Source organism: Sturnira hondurensis, unplaced genomic scaffold (assembly GCF_014824575.4).
Source record: "Sturnira hondurensis isolate 20B ecotype Veracruz unplaced genomic scaffold, ASM1482457v3 Scaffold0022136, whole genome shotgun sequence".
NCBI classification, from domain to species: Eukaryota; Metazoa; Chordata; class Mammalia; order Chiroptera; family Phyllostomidae; genus Sturnira; species Sturnira hondurensis.
The window spans coordinates 3,345,990-3,364,610 of NW_028094767.1; the positions used below are offsets into that span (position 1 = coordinate 3,345,990).

Genomic DNA, 18,621 nt, shown 5'->3' on the forward strand with positions numbered 1-18,621 from the left:
GATTTATTGTTTTTTAATAATGCCACTTTTCAGAAGTATATCATGTGCTCACTTAGACAGGCTGACAAAGTGAAAACTTGCACGTGATGCAAAGTACCCTTTGGGCCATAGATTAAGACATAGATAGTGCAGTGACAAGTCATCCAATGCCCGTGGCAGACAAGTCCCAGCCTCCCCTCCCCGTGATGTTGCACCATAGAACCCACAGTGGATGTCCGGGCCAGACACAGAACACAGACGGCTACCGACTGACATGAAAAGTAAATTTTATTAAACATGTTTACATACATGAGTTGGAAGTTCATTTAAAAGCACAGGGAAGTGTTAAGACAAGTGGTCAAAATAGAAAGATACTACCCAATTATAATTAGTTGGTCGTTGGCCACTAAGACAGAACGGAATCTAGTAGAAGTGCACCAATGCTTCAGTTCTTCCTGCTCAGCACGGTGAAGAGTGGTCAGTCTGTGCCCTGTGCAGTGTTGGGCAGGTAATTCTGGTGTGTGTAAATAAGGATAAAGAATTCACTTGGTGCAGGCAGTATGTCTATGGATTAAAACCTAGTGTGTACACAGTGTCTACATGTGTTACAGCCCCACAGTAGGAATCTACACCAAAATATGTATTAGAAGGAATTTGGTCCATACTACATCACGTTTTCCAGAGGGTAAAAAATAAAGTCCATCTATAGACATTTCACCCCAGGCTCGCAGATTGAGCCTGGCGAAAACCTGCAAAATGTCTATAACAAAAATGGATGGCTTAGATTTCTTGGTTATTTCAGTATAGTAATTAACGAGCAAACTGTACAAGTACATGCAACATACAAGCGAGCCTATGTGGAACTAACATACATATTAAATAACCTTTTGTTTCTTTTCTTTTTCATTTTTTATTATTTTTTTACAAAACGTGCATGCAGCTTTGAACAGTTCCAAGTCATGCTGCTCTACCTGTGTAATCACAAAAGGTGGACGATTCATAAAAGGAGGGCAAACATATCGATGCACCTGCAGAGTGTGCAGTAGGTAACACAGACACAGAATGTCACAAGGGAAATTCAAGGCCAACAAAAACTCAGGTGAAGAAAATGCAAATTGAAATTTGACTTTGTGTTATTCCCGCCCCCCAGAAAAGTAAGGTACTTTGCATTAAAAAATCAAGCTTTGTGCTTGCATCAATCTCAAAGAAATGTAAACTGAAATTTGATAAAAACATTAGTTTAGTGCAGAATATTTCAACTGGAATTTCCAGTGGAATATTGAACAGCTCATACCATGCTCTTTCCAGGGCAGATGGTTGTGTCTACAGAGACATGGCTGGGAAGCCTGGGTGTAGCTGAGTGTCTTAGGCTCAAATCCATTTCTAGTCACCATTTTGGGAAGTCAAAAGTGTGGTTCACACATATGAGCATATACTTTTTTTTAACATCAGGAAGTAAAAGGCATTGCAAAGAGTGTTTCCAAAGTACAACTATGCAGTCGGTTTTAGATCTCAGCATGAGTTGCAGACTGACTTCCTTAAAAGTCTCCCATGCAAAACAATGGAAAACACAAATTAATGTTTTAGAATGCAAACAGATACACTCTTCCTTTTAAAAAAGGGAGTCTGTGATTGTTTTGGAAAATAACTTTTTGTGTTTGGGGTTTGACACATAGACTTTGAAGAACAGTAAAATGAAAGCCCTCCCGGGCCTCGCCTTGTCTAGTTGTCAAGCACTCTGGGCAGGTGCTGCAGAGACCGCTTCAGCCCTTTTTTTGGTGCTTTTGGAAAAAGAAAGGAAGGGTCTCTGTCGGCATCACGAGGCCTGTCATGCCACAGCCAGAAACCAGTGAAAATAACAGACACAGCAAAAACAAAACAAATCCCAAACCAACAAACGACACACAGAGAGACAAAACACAAAAGAATGAAACTTCTTAAACAATGGCGAAATAACACTGCTTGTGGCCTGTGCAGGAACATGTAAAACACAACTTCCACGGAGTGAGAGTTTCCAGTTCGTCCTGTTTGCTGTGTGTGTGTGTGTGTGTGTGTGCACGCAAATTTGAAGTTTCCTCTTTCTCTGTTTGGTAGAAGCATCAGTGACCCTCACTAGCACGATGGCTCCTCCTGCAATTTCACAGACTGCCTTGTTCTGTCGTACGAAGCTGGGATTGAAACAACTACTGGGACACATTACTGAAAAACTACTACAGGCAAAACACAAGTTGATTGTCTCCAACAATGCTTTTGATCATGAAATATCTGGTTCAAATTATTATCTTGAAAGGTAGAGTTTTATCGGAAGGACTCTGGTACGAGTTCACTATGATCGGATGCAGGGAGGCCCAGTTGAACTTTCCAGAGATGATTGGGAAGCCCGGCGGGTTAGGGGAGTGAGTGTGGGATCCACCAGCGACGACGGCGGGAACAATTTGTACCATCCGATTACCATACTGGACAGGTCAAGTTCTTCCAACAAGATTTGAGCCACTCCCATAAAGCATTTATGGTCCATTCTGCCATAGTCTCCCCAGACAATCACCTGTAGAGACAGGGAATTGCAATAAAACTTGAACTTCTCTCTCCCTTACATTAGAAGAGTTGAAAGCAACTATTCTGTAAAAGTGGGCCAGTCAGTGAAGGAGAGGAAGTGAATATAACTAACACTATGGAGGGGGACTAGAAAAGAAGATTCTAACATTAAGGTGCTCAAAAAGACACTTCACAATGATTTTTAGATTTGATGGAATGCAAATAATGTTTTGCTGGTCAATGATGGGTATTACATATATAAGCCATGTTTAGGAATTAATATAAAGCCCTGGCAGGTGAGGCTCAGTGGACTGAGTGCCCAGCTGTGAACCAAAGGGTTGCCAGATGGATTCCCAGTCAGGGCACATGCCTGGGTTGCAGGGGGGGGTGCGCATGAGGCAACCACATATTGATGTTTCTTTCCCTCTTTCTCCCTTCCTTCCTCTCTCTAAAAATAAATAAATAAAAGTATTTAAAAATAATTAATAGAGAAGTTTATTTATCGATAAATCCAACGCCTTCTTTAGTAACCACTCTCTAGTGAGCAATGTGCAGGGTGATGGACAGAAATTAAAATTTGTGTAAGCTAGGAGGGCAAAATAATCCAACTCGGTGTACAGTGGAGTGCATGCATGATGGAATATGTATAAAGAGTGAGAATATTCATTAGATTTCTTTTACATTATGGACTTCTTAGTAAAGGGGCAGTTTGAACATAATTGTAAGCTATGTTTTGGGAGAACTTGCCTGCCAATTTTGATTTGATCAGTGACTAATACGTCAGTGAGCTCACTCACACTCTGCGTCAGTACCTTTTTGGGCCAGACAAGCACCCATCACCCTGACTCCTGCCTCCATGTCCCGGGTCTCCTCAGCTGAGCTTGTTCGCCTGCTTTACACGGGCGGGGGTAGAGAATCTTCCTTTTCAGTTTACTGAGTAACTCTGCCTAATCATTTAACCTCTGTGGTCCAGAGACGCCATCTTTACGATAGAGATGGTGATATTTATTGCTCATGGTGGTTACAATTTTTAAAAGAGGTAATGCACGTAAGCACCTAACAATGTACCCAACGTTCATCCAGTCCTGAATATTTGCTGGTCCCTGTGCACTTCTGCTTTCCCTCCTTTTCTTCCTGTTTGCATCCCAGGTCTGGCACATAATGATGCTCAATAAGCCATTATTAGCATCATTTGCCTTGATATCTACCTATCATCATCATCATCATCATCATCTATCAAGAAGGAGCAAGGCATGTAAAATAGGGCAAAACAAGAGGACAGGATAGAGAAAAGGGAGAAAAGAAGGAAGGAGCAAAGTAAAAATTTTGTTTTCCATTAAATCTCATTAAATTACAGTAGGGGATTTTAACATCCCACTGTCAAAAATGTATAAATCCCTATATATTTTTTAATGCAATACATTATTGTGTTGTAAACCAATGATTTGTTATTCTTTTCACTCAAGGGTGTCATACCACATTTCTCCCTACCGAACTTCATTCTCTTTCTGTTTGACCACCTCTTCAGTGCTCACGTGGACGATGTGGATTTGCAATGTAAAACGTTACGGAACTATTACTGACCTGAAGAACTTTACCCTGTGGACTTTCATCAAAAACCAGGGACTGTTGATACAAAGGATCAAGGGTTTTCCGTGCGATTCTGGTCTTCTTCTTAGCTATACAGGCCCCGTTTTCCAAAAGATACACTTTGACATATGGAGCTAAAAGGCAGTATTGACATAGAAGACGTTAGTCCTTTACGTAAAATTGATTTTATCTGAGGATGTCTTATTAGAGATTTAGAGATACTTATTGAAAGTTTTCCACTGACTATTTAAATCATTTGAAATTTCCAGTGCTTCATAAATTATACTCCTTAACTCCCATATGTTACTATTACTGCCATTTTCCTCCTTTCAAATAAACATAGGCGAAGTCATCTTAAGACTTTGACTTACTTGGGGTATAGCTGCAATAACAATTCAGGTTTATATCTTAAAGCTCATGGCTTCCTTTTATTATGAGAACTAAATTTTTTTCTTTTGCATTTGTAACTGTATAAAAATTGATACAAACTAAGAAACAATCATAACTAAACATTTCTTAATATGGCAAGAAAATGTCATATTATTCCTAATACTTTCTGACAGAATAATTGTGCCAAGTTCCATTTTTATAAAGTCAGAAAACACAGAAAAGCTGCCTGTTTAATCAGTTACATGACAAAAGACAGAGCACACAAAATCCCAGTGCAGCCAATGTTTTGAGTTTTTTGCCTGTGCGAGGTTTTCTTGTCCAGACCTCTCTCCTTACCAGGTGTTGATTTGGAACCAGGCTTCTGCGTGAGGCTTCGGGCTCTGATAACTTCAACTTCTAGCTGGCCCTTTTTATCCTCCATTCCAATTTGTATATCACCTGCAAGGGGACGGGAAGCAAAGGGTTTCAGCTTCTAAAAAACAGAGGCCCGTAACAGGCTCCAAACTATGATCTTTAGGGTCCCGACAAAATGAATATTTAGAGCCCTCCACGCCCACTCTTCTCTCCCTGCCTTCACATCAGGTTTTGCAATGTTTCTCTTTATATTTCTGGTACTAAGCTATCTTAAAAGAGTCCCATATTATTTTATAAATTGCTTAACAACAACAGTACTGAAATACTGAAGTGATTCTTGCACTCCAAGAAGATTTCTTATCCTTATGTCATTTAGCATGTAATACTTCTTAATAAAAACCATGAATTTATCTATATTTCTCCTATCTTGAGAAACCACCATTAGTGTTTTGGTGAATATCCTAGTAATGTCATGAGTACTGTTCTCTTTCCCATCCTCCCTCCCTTCCTTCTCAACTATCTATCTAGCTATTATGACCACATATCCTCAATTTATTGATTGTACAGACCACTAAATAGGCATGTAATTACTTACCTATTTAACCACAACCCTGTTGATGGAAATACAATTATCTACATTGTTGCTATTACAGACAGCACTATCGTGAATAACTTTATAAGTCATTTTTGCACACTTGGTCAATTATTTCTTGAGCATAAATTCCCAGATTTTTAATTACTGGCTCTAATTGAACAGGCATTCAAAAATCCCATGCACATTCACAAACACCCTTCAGGAAGGCTGCGCCAGTTTTCACTGTCACCAGAAATATTATGGCCCACTAATAGTGCTATTAGCAACACATCGATGTTTGCCAACCTGAGGGTTAAAAAGTTGTAATTTGCATTTCCTTGATTATTAGGAAGGCTGAATATATTTCTAAGTGTTTTCGATTTGTATTCCTTCTCTTATGTCTTGCCTGTCATGTCCTCTACCCATGTTTAATAAGATGTTCTTTTTCTGATGGATGTGATGCTTTGTCTCTGAGCATGTTAAATGTAATTACGCCTCTGTTATTTTCAGTTAGTTCAGTCATCTCGAATTTTTAGTTGTGAATTCTCTTTATTTGTCAGGTCAGTTGGCCAACTTTGTGGTTCTGGGTTGTTGATTAGTTCTGTAGCTCTGTTTCAGATCTCAGCTCTCGGAGGTCTCTCGGTCTTTTTCGTTTCCGTTTTAATCACATGTACCATAGTTTAATGAGTCAAACTTTTCTACAGGACTTTTTATTCATATAAACAATTGCGATCCTCTTTGCCAACTTCCTGGCTTCCAACAGTCACTGCTTTTGAAATTTTTATCTGATTTATTTTTGACTTTTTGACATTTGCCCCCATGTCTCTAAATACTATTCTTATAATATCCTATTTTTTGCTCCAGATATTATTATTAACTCTTCTCTATCACCCCCACCGCACACTGCATCCTGTCAGTCACTCCTCCCCCCAGCGTTAATATCTGTATTATTATGACCAGCTAACATTATTTCGAGCTGAGTGAACTGCAATACTGTGATCAGTACTCCCAGTTTCTTGAACAGCTCGTCTTTTTCCCTACACTTAAAAGTGCCTTTTAAGAAAGTGTTTATTTACATTTTTATGCACATGTCTCTAATTCAACCCCTTACTCTGTCCTGGTTGCTTACCTCTTCCATGAAATCAAACATATTGGGCATTCTACAGATTTTATCTTACGAGATCTGACCTGCTCCAATTTGGGCAAATTGCTCTGAAAGCCTGCTGTGGCTGCTGTCTTCATGTTTTCCTTCACTGCCCATCGTTTCTCATGGGATGATGCATTCATTTACTGGATCTCATCTTCTCATTTTGGCTCACAATTTTTAAAGTTCACTTTATTCATTTTGTGGCAGTATATCCTCCAACAGTTTTCCAAGCAATACTGGGTATGAGGGAGATGTTTTGAGACTTTCCTATCTGAGTTTTTTATTTATTCTAGCCTTAAACTTGCTTGAAAATTTGGCTGACTATCGTACTCTATACTGGGAATTAGTTGTTACTTCAGAATTTTGAAGGTAATGCTCAGAAGTCTTCTAGCTTCCAGTGTTATTGAAGAGTCCAATGAACATTTGATCTTGGCAGTTTCGTGTGGAATCATCCTCGGAGGAAACCTGGAGGATTTTCTACTAACTTCTGGTGCTGTAAATTCCACGATGCCGCGCCTCTGCACTGACCCACTCTCAGGCGGCTTTCCCGAGGGCTCCATGGGCCCGGTCGCCTGGAATCTCATGTGCTTCGGGAAACACTAGTGCCCATGCTACATCTCATTTTCTCCCTTCGTTATCTTTCTTTTCACTTTAGTTAGGGTGCATTGTACTAGCAGACATGTTCAGTTTATCTGGCTTTGGTTTGATCTTTCGGAGATTCTTCCCGCACCGAGAGTACAGAAATGTCACCTGACGTGTTTTTCAGTATTTTCCAGCATCTTTCTCCACCCCTTATTTCTCTTTACAATTTAATCAAATCATTATTTACAGTTTTGAAGTAGAAGGGCAATTTCATTACTTTACATAATTAAACATTTACGCCAACCTCCTTTATTGAATAATCCTTCCTTTTTTCCACGCTGTGAAATACTACCATTTACTCTACATTTGGGTCCATTGTGGGCTCTCTGTCTTACAGGGGGTTTCTGATAATTCAAAGAAGAAGAATTAACTTTATTCCTTTTGTGTAATGTCTCAAGTTAGAACACTACATTAGGAATTAGAAGTCATTTGAAACTAACGGCACCCCAACTGAAATGTTACTTTTCACTTGCATTACTATTGTGCTACTTGCAATGACCTTGCCAACCAGGAAACAGCAGTCTTGCTGCAGAAAACACGATTCTTACCCATTGCAGGGGTGGCCAGGGTTTGGCGGCCGACAAGCTGGGCGGGTCCCAGTCCATCGAGAAAATCACTGAACTGGCTGTCGGCTCCCAGTCGCACTCCAGGAAATATTAAGCTATTAGCGAAAGGACATAAATCAGAACATCAGAGCTCCTGGAATTCTTTTCATCAGTTTCCACTTGACCACTGATTCTGACCATGAATCACAAATACCATTCAGACAATCGGTTCACTGACTGACTGCACTGCCTCTGAACCCAGGGTGTGTATGAGTGAGGTTCAGCGTTGGTGGAGAAAAGTCCTCAACTCTCCAATTAAAAGCTGATGTTCTATTCAGGAGAGCGTAGCTACAGTTTTTAATATATTACATTTTCTAGATACTTACAAATAAAAATCCCTACATAATACATCACTGACATAAAATATAAGATGTGAATTTTTATGTCATGAAATTTACATAGATAATTGCTCATAAACATTGACAACGATAAACTTAAAAATGCCTAATATGTTAAATATTATAGCACAGTACATACTCTTATTCACTAATAAAAATGTTTCAATTTATTCATTTTATTTACATTTTTATATTATCTGAGATTTTTATTTAGTTCAAATGGAGATGAACTGATTAAAATACGTGTACTTCTTACTCCATCATGACTGCCTGAGTTTGCTGGGCTAGAAGCTTCACCTCAGTAGTGGTCATGCTCCTCTTGCCTATTGGAGTGTCCCGGGTAACAAGGACCAGGCTTGTACGGCAGTGAACTTCAGGGAATGCTTTTCTAACAAGCAGATGTCCACAGGGATTCATTGTCTCCAACATGCTTCCACACTTATCATGTCCTCACAACCAAGGGAATTAGGGCATGTATTATTACCCCTTCCGAAGGCTATGATCTTTGCGAGGTTAAGGGGCTTACCCATGGTGGAGGTATATATTATTTGACTTGTTAATTTTTATATCAGAAAACAATGTCTCCAGTCTTGCAGTTGCACATTGTTTTTATAAACTTCATCAAATATTGGTATTTTTCAGCAAGTTTAGCTCCATAACTTTCACTTTTACTGATTTTTATTATTAGCTATATCTGGCTGGGCGCGTGCATCCCAAATCACTTAATCAAATAAATGAATTTACTCATTGTAGATGGGGAATGCATATCATAAATATTAACTTGGCATAATTTTATTTCATTTTCTAAACAAAATAGAAAAATTCCAGTAAAGTACAATAAAATAAATCACTAATATGATTGGTAAATGAGATATTTAAATGGCAATAAATGAAAACTTATAAAGAATTTGTACATGGTCAATCTCCCCAAGTAACCCACTGCAGAACAATAATTACTAGGTTTGTAAGATTTATCACCTCAGTTAACATTCAGTTTTATCAGAAAAATTCTCAAGCATAGGAAAATCCAGGTTTGTGTGGAAATCTATACAAAATGGTAAAAAATAAACCATATAAGCAAAACAAAATGAGTTACATTTTTAAATTAACTAACTTAAGAATCAACTAAAACTCTTTAATCAAAAATATTAATGAAGAAGGTACATTCTGATCTTTTATCATGAGGTGAAAATGAGTTAGTAATGTTTTGTAAATAAGAAAATGGAAATTGCCATGATGAGAGTATTAGACTTCCAACTTCGGGCCCAAAATAGTTTGGAGAAAAGTAGGAATAGGAAAAATTAGCCCCTCACTTCTAAATTTTAATTCAGACTTTGGCAATGGGGCGAGACAATGCATCACCCATACGAAAGCATCCATTAAATGTGATACATACATCTATTGGTGGACCACTCTGAGTGCTTCCGGATGGCAGAGGTCAGCTTATTCATGTTAACCAACATTTCATCATCCCTGTGACCGTCCTGAGTGAGCAGCAGGTGTGGAGGTGTGTCTGTGGCTGGCTCGTTGAATAAAGAAGCTGCACACTACCCTTTGGTGGACCTGCTATTTCACCTACAAACACAGCCCCGTGGCTCCAAGGCCATACTGACGCATCACATCACTTACTTGCCCTCGGAGCTGTAACTGTTGATGCTGCCGTCCGTGGACTCGCGGCTTGGCTGTCTCACCATCTTCCTCATTTCGGCCGCCATTCCTGTTTCTGTGCTTCTCTGTATGGTGCTTTTTAACTTCTTGTGGCCGGACTCTAGCAGGAGAGAGGGAAAGAAACTCAAGTTCTGTTGAGAGAGTTTCCTGAATATTGACTCTGCAAATACAATAGTTAATTATGCACATAGTTAAAAGTTAACTCAGGAAAATAATGTCTGAAAGAATAATCTGATTAATAAAACCATTTGCCCAAGTGTGCTTTGGCCAGGGAGTGTGGCAACCATGGTAGACCATTGCTCCGTTCCAGAGGCTGCCTGACTCCCCATGGGCCAAAAGGAACTCACTGCATTCCTGCTGCTGAGGTTTGGACCTTCAGGGAAAGACTGATCTGGCACTGAACTGCTATGTGGAAGGATAATGCTGGACAACCTAACCGGGAGGGCAGCAAGTGTGTGGGAGCAGGCCTCATGCGTGCGCTCTCTCCTTTAAAGGAGAAGAGGCATGAAAAATAACAGCCTTGGTACTGCAAGCCTCGTGGAGAGAAACTTCAGTACTTAACGATTTTCACCGCACTTTAACATACATAATCCCATTTAATGGCCTGTATGTTACCTAGAATAGGTATTATCTTAAGTACAAAGTTTCAAACTCATTCCATGGTCTTGACTCTACATGCACTGTGAATTATACTGGCTGATCATTTTCTTGATAAACTCTAAGTTCAGAGCAACTTCCCTCAGCCCCACTGAAATGTGCCCCATTAACCAGCATTCTATTCATAGCACTAAATGCAATTCTAAAACATTTATTTGATTAGGAGAATATCAAAAGGTTAGAAAAACGACTAGACTTAATACCTGTGTAGTGAAGGTACTATCTAATATATGTCTTTTTCATATATATATTCTATCAGCATTTGTGGTTTTATTTCAATTTTTCATAAAGTATTACTTAATGTTCATTAATAATATATGAAAACTGCTCTATATACATAACTATATGAAAGGGGACCCCCCAAAGCCCAGAATCATCTTCTGGAGGTGACCCTTGTAGTACAGGGTTCCCTACCCAGGGGAGTGTTCCAGGAACCCACCTGCATCGGCGTACCAGCTGGCATTACTGTGAAAGGCCGAGTTCAGCTTCAGTGAATTTTTTTTGGAAGACTCAACTCATTTGCTCATTTCCTGACGGGTGATTTGTGAGTGCACCTACCCACGCCGCACTGATTGTTCAGTAGTTTTTGACTCAAAATGACAGGATCCCCATCCCCCACCCTCCTGATTCGCCCTATCTCACTCCAAGTGACTTTTTTTGTTTGCCTGGATAAAAAACGTCCTCAGAAGGAAACGTTTTGCCAATGTGCAAGAGGTGAAACAAAAAATGGCAGAAACACTTGAAAGATAAAAATCAACAAGTTCAAAAACTGTTTTGAGCAGTGGAAAAACTGTCTTAATAGTTGCATTGCATCAAATGGAGAGTATTTTGAAGTGACTAAAATTTAAACATGTAATAATACACAATTTTTTATAAATGAATTGGTTTTTGGGTCCCTCCTCTTATACATACACTACATATACAGTATATAATTACACACACACTTTTCAATTTTCATAAAAATCCCTATGAAGCAGGTGCCTAAAGCAGTTAAATAAACCACATGAAAGACTGTTTTCTTCTGCTTTTAGTTCATTACAACCCTTTTGTAAGTTGCTTGGCAGAGGGTCTACACTGGTTATGCGATAGTGACCCCATGCTGAATACCCTCCACAGAAGAGCCCTGGTGATTCCTTAAAAACACATCTGAATGGGATACTTCTTTGCTCAAATACTTGTGATGGTTTATCATCAGAGTTGAAAAGGAAACCCAAAATTGTTACAGCGGCCTGTGGAATGCCATGAGACCCCCAGGCTACCTCTCAGATCTCACCCTCTGGCCCTCACCCCACGTGCCCACTGCTGTCCAGTCACAGTGACCCTTGAATTCTCTTGTACACTCCAAGCATGTGCTTCAGGCCCTGTGTCCCCAGTGGCTGTCCCTCCTGATTCTCTCACCTTGCTCCCTCATTTAATTCAGGTCTCTGTTCCGATGCCACCTCCACAGAGAAGCTTTTCCAACCCTCATCAGTCTTTATCCTCTCACCAGGCTTTATATTTCTGCATAGCAAACCCTTATCAGTCTTTATCCTCTCACCAGGCTTTATATTTTTGCATAGCACTGCTCCCGCTGACATAAAACCTCTGTTTGCTCGTTGTCTGTTTCTCCAGTTAGAACTTATTTCTAGGAGAACAGGGACACAGGAATATTGCTTACTATTATCCCCAATATATAGAACAGTGGTGTAAACTCAGTAATAGGACCACACCACAAACTAATGTGCAAATTTTCTCCATTCCATTTAATATAATTATCATAAAAACATGCCCATTTTTTAATGATTGCACTGGTCCATTGTATGGGTATACGATACCATAATTAAGCCATCTCATTACTGATGAGCATTTCAGATGTTTTCAGCTGTTAAAGAAGAGTTTTTATAAATTTCTGGAAGTTGAAATGCTAGTGAAAGGGTAGGGGATCTGTTGAATCTTAGTATCTTTTTCTAAGTTGTTCCTTAGAGACATTGTAGCAGTTTGTCCTCCTACCAACAGTCACACGGATGTACCCATTACCAATGGAAGGAACAGGAATTTTCTACATTGTCTCTTTCAGGTCTTTGTCCTGCCCATTTGACTTGTAAATGTAGAATGTACACACTTCATAAAGGTAGGGGCTTCATTTATGGCCATTTTGAGTGTTATTAATTTTTGGTACATACAAGGTCTGTCCAGAAAAAGTCCAGCCATTGTTAGTACTAGTCAGTGGGGCTGGTAGATGCTGTTGAGTGAGCATGTGTACTGTGTGGTTGTCGCATTCAAAATGACATCGAATTGAGGAACAAATCTGCATCACATTTTGTGTTAAGTTTGAACATTCCTCCACAGAAATTACTCAGATGATTCAGAAGGCCGCAGCTACGGGCAACTGGTGATTGGCAGCTTCATCGTGACAACACACCTGCTCATGCATCACATTTTATACAAGATTTTTTGGTGAAATATAGTGACTCAGCCCCCTATAGCCCAGATTTGGCATCCTGTGACTTCTGGCTTCTCCAAAAACTAAAATCACCTCTGAAAGGGAAGAGATTTCAGACTGTTGGTGAGATCCAGGAAAATACAACCGAGCAGCTGATGGCAACTGGGAGAACTATGTGAGGTCCAAGGTGCCTATTTTGAAGGGGACTGAGGTGTCATTGTCCTATGTACAATGTTTCTTGTGTGTTCTTCAATAAATGCCTTTATTTTTTCATATTACATGGCTGGATACCTTCTGGGCAGACCTCATATATATTTATCTACTGGGTGTCTGTCTCAGGTGTGGGCACTTTGTGAAGTCACCGTGTCAGAGCAGTATGTCATTCACACACACATACTGGCTAGATCCCACCTGAGGGGTAGGGGCAAGTCCCAAGGGTTTGTTACCGATGTGAGCCAAGAAGAATTGTGACAATGAAGCCAGCGTGGAACAACACATTCCTTGAGGATCATGGCTAGAAAAAAACGTGAGCAAATTTTAAATCTAAACGATGAGGCGATGGAGGTAACTGGAGGAGAAACGGTTAAGAGGATCGGCAGTGAAGAGATTCAGGTTAGAGTATGCGTTCATTCACTTTGTCCCCCAGCCAGGCAGCCAGCCGGTACTTACTAAGACCCTAGTGTGTGTCACACACTGTGGTCGGTGCCCCAGATACACTGATAAACGACACATTTCTTGCTATCCTGGAGCTTACGTTCTAGTGTGTGTGTGTGCACAAGAAATACAATGAACAAATAAATAGTATGACCGGTAGTAAATGCAATGGAAAAAATAGATGGGATAAGGGGGCTCCAGAGTGATGGGGTAAGAACAGCGATAGGTTCTTGAGAAGGAGTCAGTATCTCGTTAAACACTGGGACGGAGGAAGCACGAACCCACAGGGATGTCCTGTGGGATGCCCCATACATTGCAGAGTGAGTCCCGGTGAGTGCAGTGGGGAGGCTGTAACCGTGGGGAGGGCTTGTGCCTTGTCGGCAGCACACAGGGCTCCAGGTGGCACCTGCAGTCTGCTCAGTGTGGGTGCCGACTTGGCCCCGAGGTCTCTGGGCTGTGTGCACACCTGGGGGTCCTGGGGTCAGGGGACGGTGGCTGTGAAGGCCCGCTTTCTCTGCATTTCCCAATGCAGGTTTCACATGGCTGTCATCCGTCACATATTTGCTCAATTTATGGAAAGAGAAAATTTTAAAGTGAAGAATCCATTAATTTGCTTTTTTTTAATCGTAATATCAAGTTTTCTTAAAGAAGGGTATATCTACATGGTGATCCCAAAATTTTAGAGCAGTTTTAAACCTTAATAGTTTTTAAAATATAAATGCTACATATTTTTAAAAAATCATTTGAGAGGTTGGTTATTGAACTTCCTCCTAGACATAAAGAAAAACTGTTATGCCCTGGCTGGAGTAGCTCAGTGGTTTGAGCGCAGGCCTGCGAACCACACGATCACAGTTGGATTCCCAGTCAGGGCACATGGCCTGGGTTGCAGGCCAGTTCCCAGCAGGGGACTCACGAGAGGCAACCATACATTGATACTTCTCTCCTTCTCTCCTTCCTTTCCCCTCTAAAGATAAATAAAGAAAATCTTTTTTAAAAAAGAAAAACTGTTGTTATATTGTCACACTAGATCAGTTGTGACAATTTTCCCCGTTGCTCTCCCCTGCCACACCCACTCCCCCTCACCCCCCCGTCAGTCCCCACCCTGTTGTCCATGTCCGTGGGTCATTCACACAGGTTCTTTAACAAGGCCCTTCCCCTTCTTTCCTCCCTCATTCCCCCTCCCCTCTGGCCACTGTCAGTTTGTAGTTACTTAATTTTGTGAATCTGAATTGTACATTTTCAATTTTAAAGTTTTTGTTTTAGTTCTTCCGAAGGCGGTAAACATGGACCAATTTACCTCTTACCTTATTCATGTTAATAATATTCAATGCAATGAGCTGTGAAGAACAAAACAACCTTATGGAGTCCCAGGTAAAAGCTGAGTAAGTAGTTCCAGCTATGAATCTATCTCGCTTAAATTCATGAGGGCTCTAATATAACCTAGAATGAACAGGTTGGAAGGAACAGTGTTTGGGGGATGTGGAAACTAAACTGGTGAAGTATAATCCACGCACCACGTATTTTTCAGCACTCACACTGGGCCTGCCTTTTCCACACGCTGTAGACACGGCAATGAACACAACAGAAGGAAGCCCCTGCCCAGGTGGGGCCCCATCCTGGGGAATGCGATGGCTCGCCCCGCCTCAGCTCAGTCAGGAGCAGCAGCTGATCCAAAACCTGAGTTTCTGAATCTGGGTCTTGTGGTCACTACGCCGTATCGCAGTTTAGGAAAACGTAAAATCTTATCTTACTTGTTTTACAGATATGACAATGGTTTAGCTGCACAGATAGTTTCATGTATGAGTTCTCACATGGGCTTATAAATTCAAGTGAAACCTCTGTTAAAAATCACATATATTCTATACAAGTAAAAATGTATATAATCACTGTAACTGTCTCTCTGCATATACTGTAATATAGAATAAATATGCTACATACATGTATTATTTTTAATATTATTACACTAAACCATTAACTATTAGAAAATGCTATTATACTTAATAGTACTACCATTATTTAATACTTTTCTGTATCCACAAAAGAATCATTAACCTGCTAAAAACATGAACCCTACTATCAAATTTTGAAATGAAATCTTGGACTTAAAATGCTGTCCCAAGTATTATACAAGTAACAAAATGATTAGAAAATTAGTATATTTTAATATTCTGTTTACAAACATACAATTTAGTAAAATCCATAATATCTGTGGGTAAACTCTCTCACAGAATATCCCACGGTGTCATATTTACATATGAACATGTACTCTTTTCATATTCAGAGATGTGTGTTACATTTAGGCACACCCTGCCAACTTACTAATTCACTCTGTAAATACTCACTAAGCACCAAGTGCCTATAATCTACCGGGCATCATTCTAGGTGTTGCAGCCACGGCAGTAATAAGACAGGATAGCACATACAATAAACAACTAGAGCAAGTAAGTTAACATGATCCTTTTAGATACTTGAAATCATGATTTTAAAAAAGCTGAAGAGACTATCTCAGTGAGTGAGTTACTTTTGATCACCTGGGCAAGGAAGGTCACTTCTGAGAATGTAAAAAAGGAGCCAGCCATGCAAAAATCTAAAAAGATGGATGTTCCAGGCAGAAGCAGCAAGTGCAAGACCCCGAGGAATGGCTGTCCTTCATTGGCCTTTCTGAGGAAGCTATGAAAAGGCAACATCAGGTGGGCAGGAAGGTGGAGGGGAAGAGGCTGAAGGACCGGGCGGCACCGACCTGCTGTTAAGCAGCCTGGATTTTGCACTGAGTGCGATGGGAAGCCGCAGGGGGGTCCTGATCCGATCTACATTTTTGAAGGAGTCTTCTAGTTATTGCTGGGAGAATGGATGTTAGGAACTAGGAGGGAAAACAGGGGGAAGGTTTGGAGAGTTACCTTCCTACCTAAGGAGAAATAAATAGTGGCTTAGGTCAGGGAAGTAGCAATGCAATCGGGGAGGAGGGGCAGGTTGATTAAATGTTGATTTAATCATGTTGATTAAATGTTGAAGAGGAACTTACAGTATTTGCTCTACTAGATGTAGAAGTGGTTCCAAAAAATAGAAGAAATCAGTGACTTTTAGGGTTTTTGTTAGGATAACTCGTTGAATGATAGTGTCAGTTTCTGAGATGGAACTCTCTGGTGGTGGTGGATATTATGAGTTCCCTTTTGGACGTCTGAGGTGCTTCCCAAACAGCCACACAGGATAGGTCAGTGCCAGACACAGGTGGCAGACACAGACAGGAGGTATTGGCACGCAGATGGAATTAAAATCTGAGGCACTGAATATACTGGGGAGGGAGCAGAGATAAAGATAAAAAGAGTAAGCAGAACGGAGCCTAGGCCAGTTCCATAGTCAGAGGTCCAGAAGAAAATCAAGATCGATGAGAAGCCTACAGAGATGTTTAAGGTGTGGTGAAGGAGCGGTAAGTGCCATGGTACCAAAATCAACAGATGCAAGTGAAAGAAAAGTTGATTTCTACTTAGAATTTTAGCAAGGAACAGACACAGGAGAGGTGACAGAGCAGCGGGAGTGGGAGCCGGAGCCCAGGAGAGAGAGAACGAGAGGTGAGGAGCAGAGACACTTCCTGTGACTATTTTGAAAAGGTTTGCTGTGATGAAGAGATAGTATTTGGAAAGTCACATAGGGTTGGAGGACGCTGTTTCTTTTTAAAGGCGTGTGATACAACATTAGAGCTTGTTTCCACGCAGACAGAAATGAGGACAGGCACAGGGAAAAACACCACATTCTTAGGTCCACTATCATTGGTCGGGGGAGGGGGTATACAACATCCAATAAGTCTTCTTTCTTTTTTATCTTTTTAAATAATTGTTTATGGAATTATCATTGTTCCTGCTTTTTCTCCCCTTCCCTACCTCCAACCAGCCCCACTCTCTCCCTTCCATCAGTCAATCCCCATATTGTTGTTTGTGTCTGTGGGTCATGCATGAACGGTCTTTGATTAATCCCTTCACCATCTTTGATCCAGTCCCCTCTTCGCCCCTCTGGACAGTCAGTCTGTTCTATATATTTATTCTTTTGTTTCTATTCTATTCGTTAGTGTATTATGTTCATTAGATTCCACATGTAAGTGAGATCATAGAGAATTTGTTTTTCACTCACTGGCTTATTTCACTTAGCATAATATTCTCTAGGCCCAACCATGCTGTTGCAAAATGTAAGAGTTATTCTTTTTTACTGCTGCACAGTATTCCATTGTGTAAATGTACCACAGTTTTTCATCCACTTATCTACTGATGGACACTTAGGCTGTTTCCAGATCTTGGCTATTACAGTGCTGCTGGGGACATGGGGCTGCATATATATTTTTTGAATTGGTGTTTTGTATTTGGGATCCTTAGGATACGTTCTCAGAAGTGAAACTGCTGGGTCAAAAAGGAGTTCTACTTTTAATTTTTTGAGGATACTCCATATCATTTTCCACAATAAATCATATTTTGATCAAAACAGTCTCTAATGCCAAATGAAGTCAATTCCATCAATTGTTTGAAAAAAATAAATTCAAAAATTACATAATTGATTAAACAATTCAGGCCCACAAGAGAAATGCAAGAACGGCCTATTAACTCACAAAGAAAAACTATAGAGTAAATCCAACCTTTTGGTTATCCTGAAAATAACAGTTGAGCTCAGTGATAACATTTTTTATATGTAGAGGGACAAAATTCAGTTTCTTTTACAAAGAAAAGTATGGTAAGTATGAAATGCTTCTTGTTCATTCATTCCTCAGTTACCTACTCAGCGAACGCTCTGGGTGCTTTGGGCGCTGTGCTGTGCATGTGAGGGTGGGAAGGGAAGAGGCCCACAGCTGACCACGTCATGGCCTACCTGCAGAAACTAAGTAAGAGTTCAGTTGTACTAGACTCAGTGCAGCACAACACGGGGGGTTTATTTTATTCGTATTTGGCTTTAGGTGTTTATTATATGTAAATTCAATAATATGGAGCGAGGAAGGGAAGAGAGGATGATTTACATAGTGTGTGAGGCACTACATAAGCATGCACCTGGGAGATCAGGAGGTGAGAAATGCAAATCTTCTCTTC

General features: G+C 40.3%; 1 protein-coding gene across 18 annotated transcripts in view; it reads right to left on the reverse strand.

Moving 5' to 3' along the window:
- Window positions 1-249: 249 nt before the first annotated feature.
- RIMS1 (regulating synaptic membrane exocytosis 1) overlaps window positions 250-18,621 on the reverse strand; it is a 230,686-nt gene continuing 212,314 nt past the window's right edge. For all 18 annotated transcript variants that reach the window (XM_037034298.1, XM_037034289.1, XM_037034296.1 and 15 more), the window contains 5 exons: window positions 9,784-9,922; window positions 7,760-7,872; window positions 4,831-4,932; window positions 4,099-4,238; window positions 250-2,524 (listed from right to left, as the gene is read on the reverse strand). In XM_037034298.1, coding sequence (XP_036890193.1) covers window positions 2,306-2,524; window positions 4,099-4,238; window positions 4,831-4,932; window positions 7,760-7,872; window positions 9,784-9,922 — 713 coding nt within the window. In that variant the 3' untranslated portion in view covers window positions 250-2,305. The remainder of the gene's footprint in view (window positions 2,525-4,098; window positions 4,239-4,830; window positions 4,933-7,759; window positions 7,873-9,783; window positions 9,923-18,621) is intronic.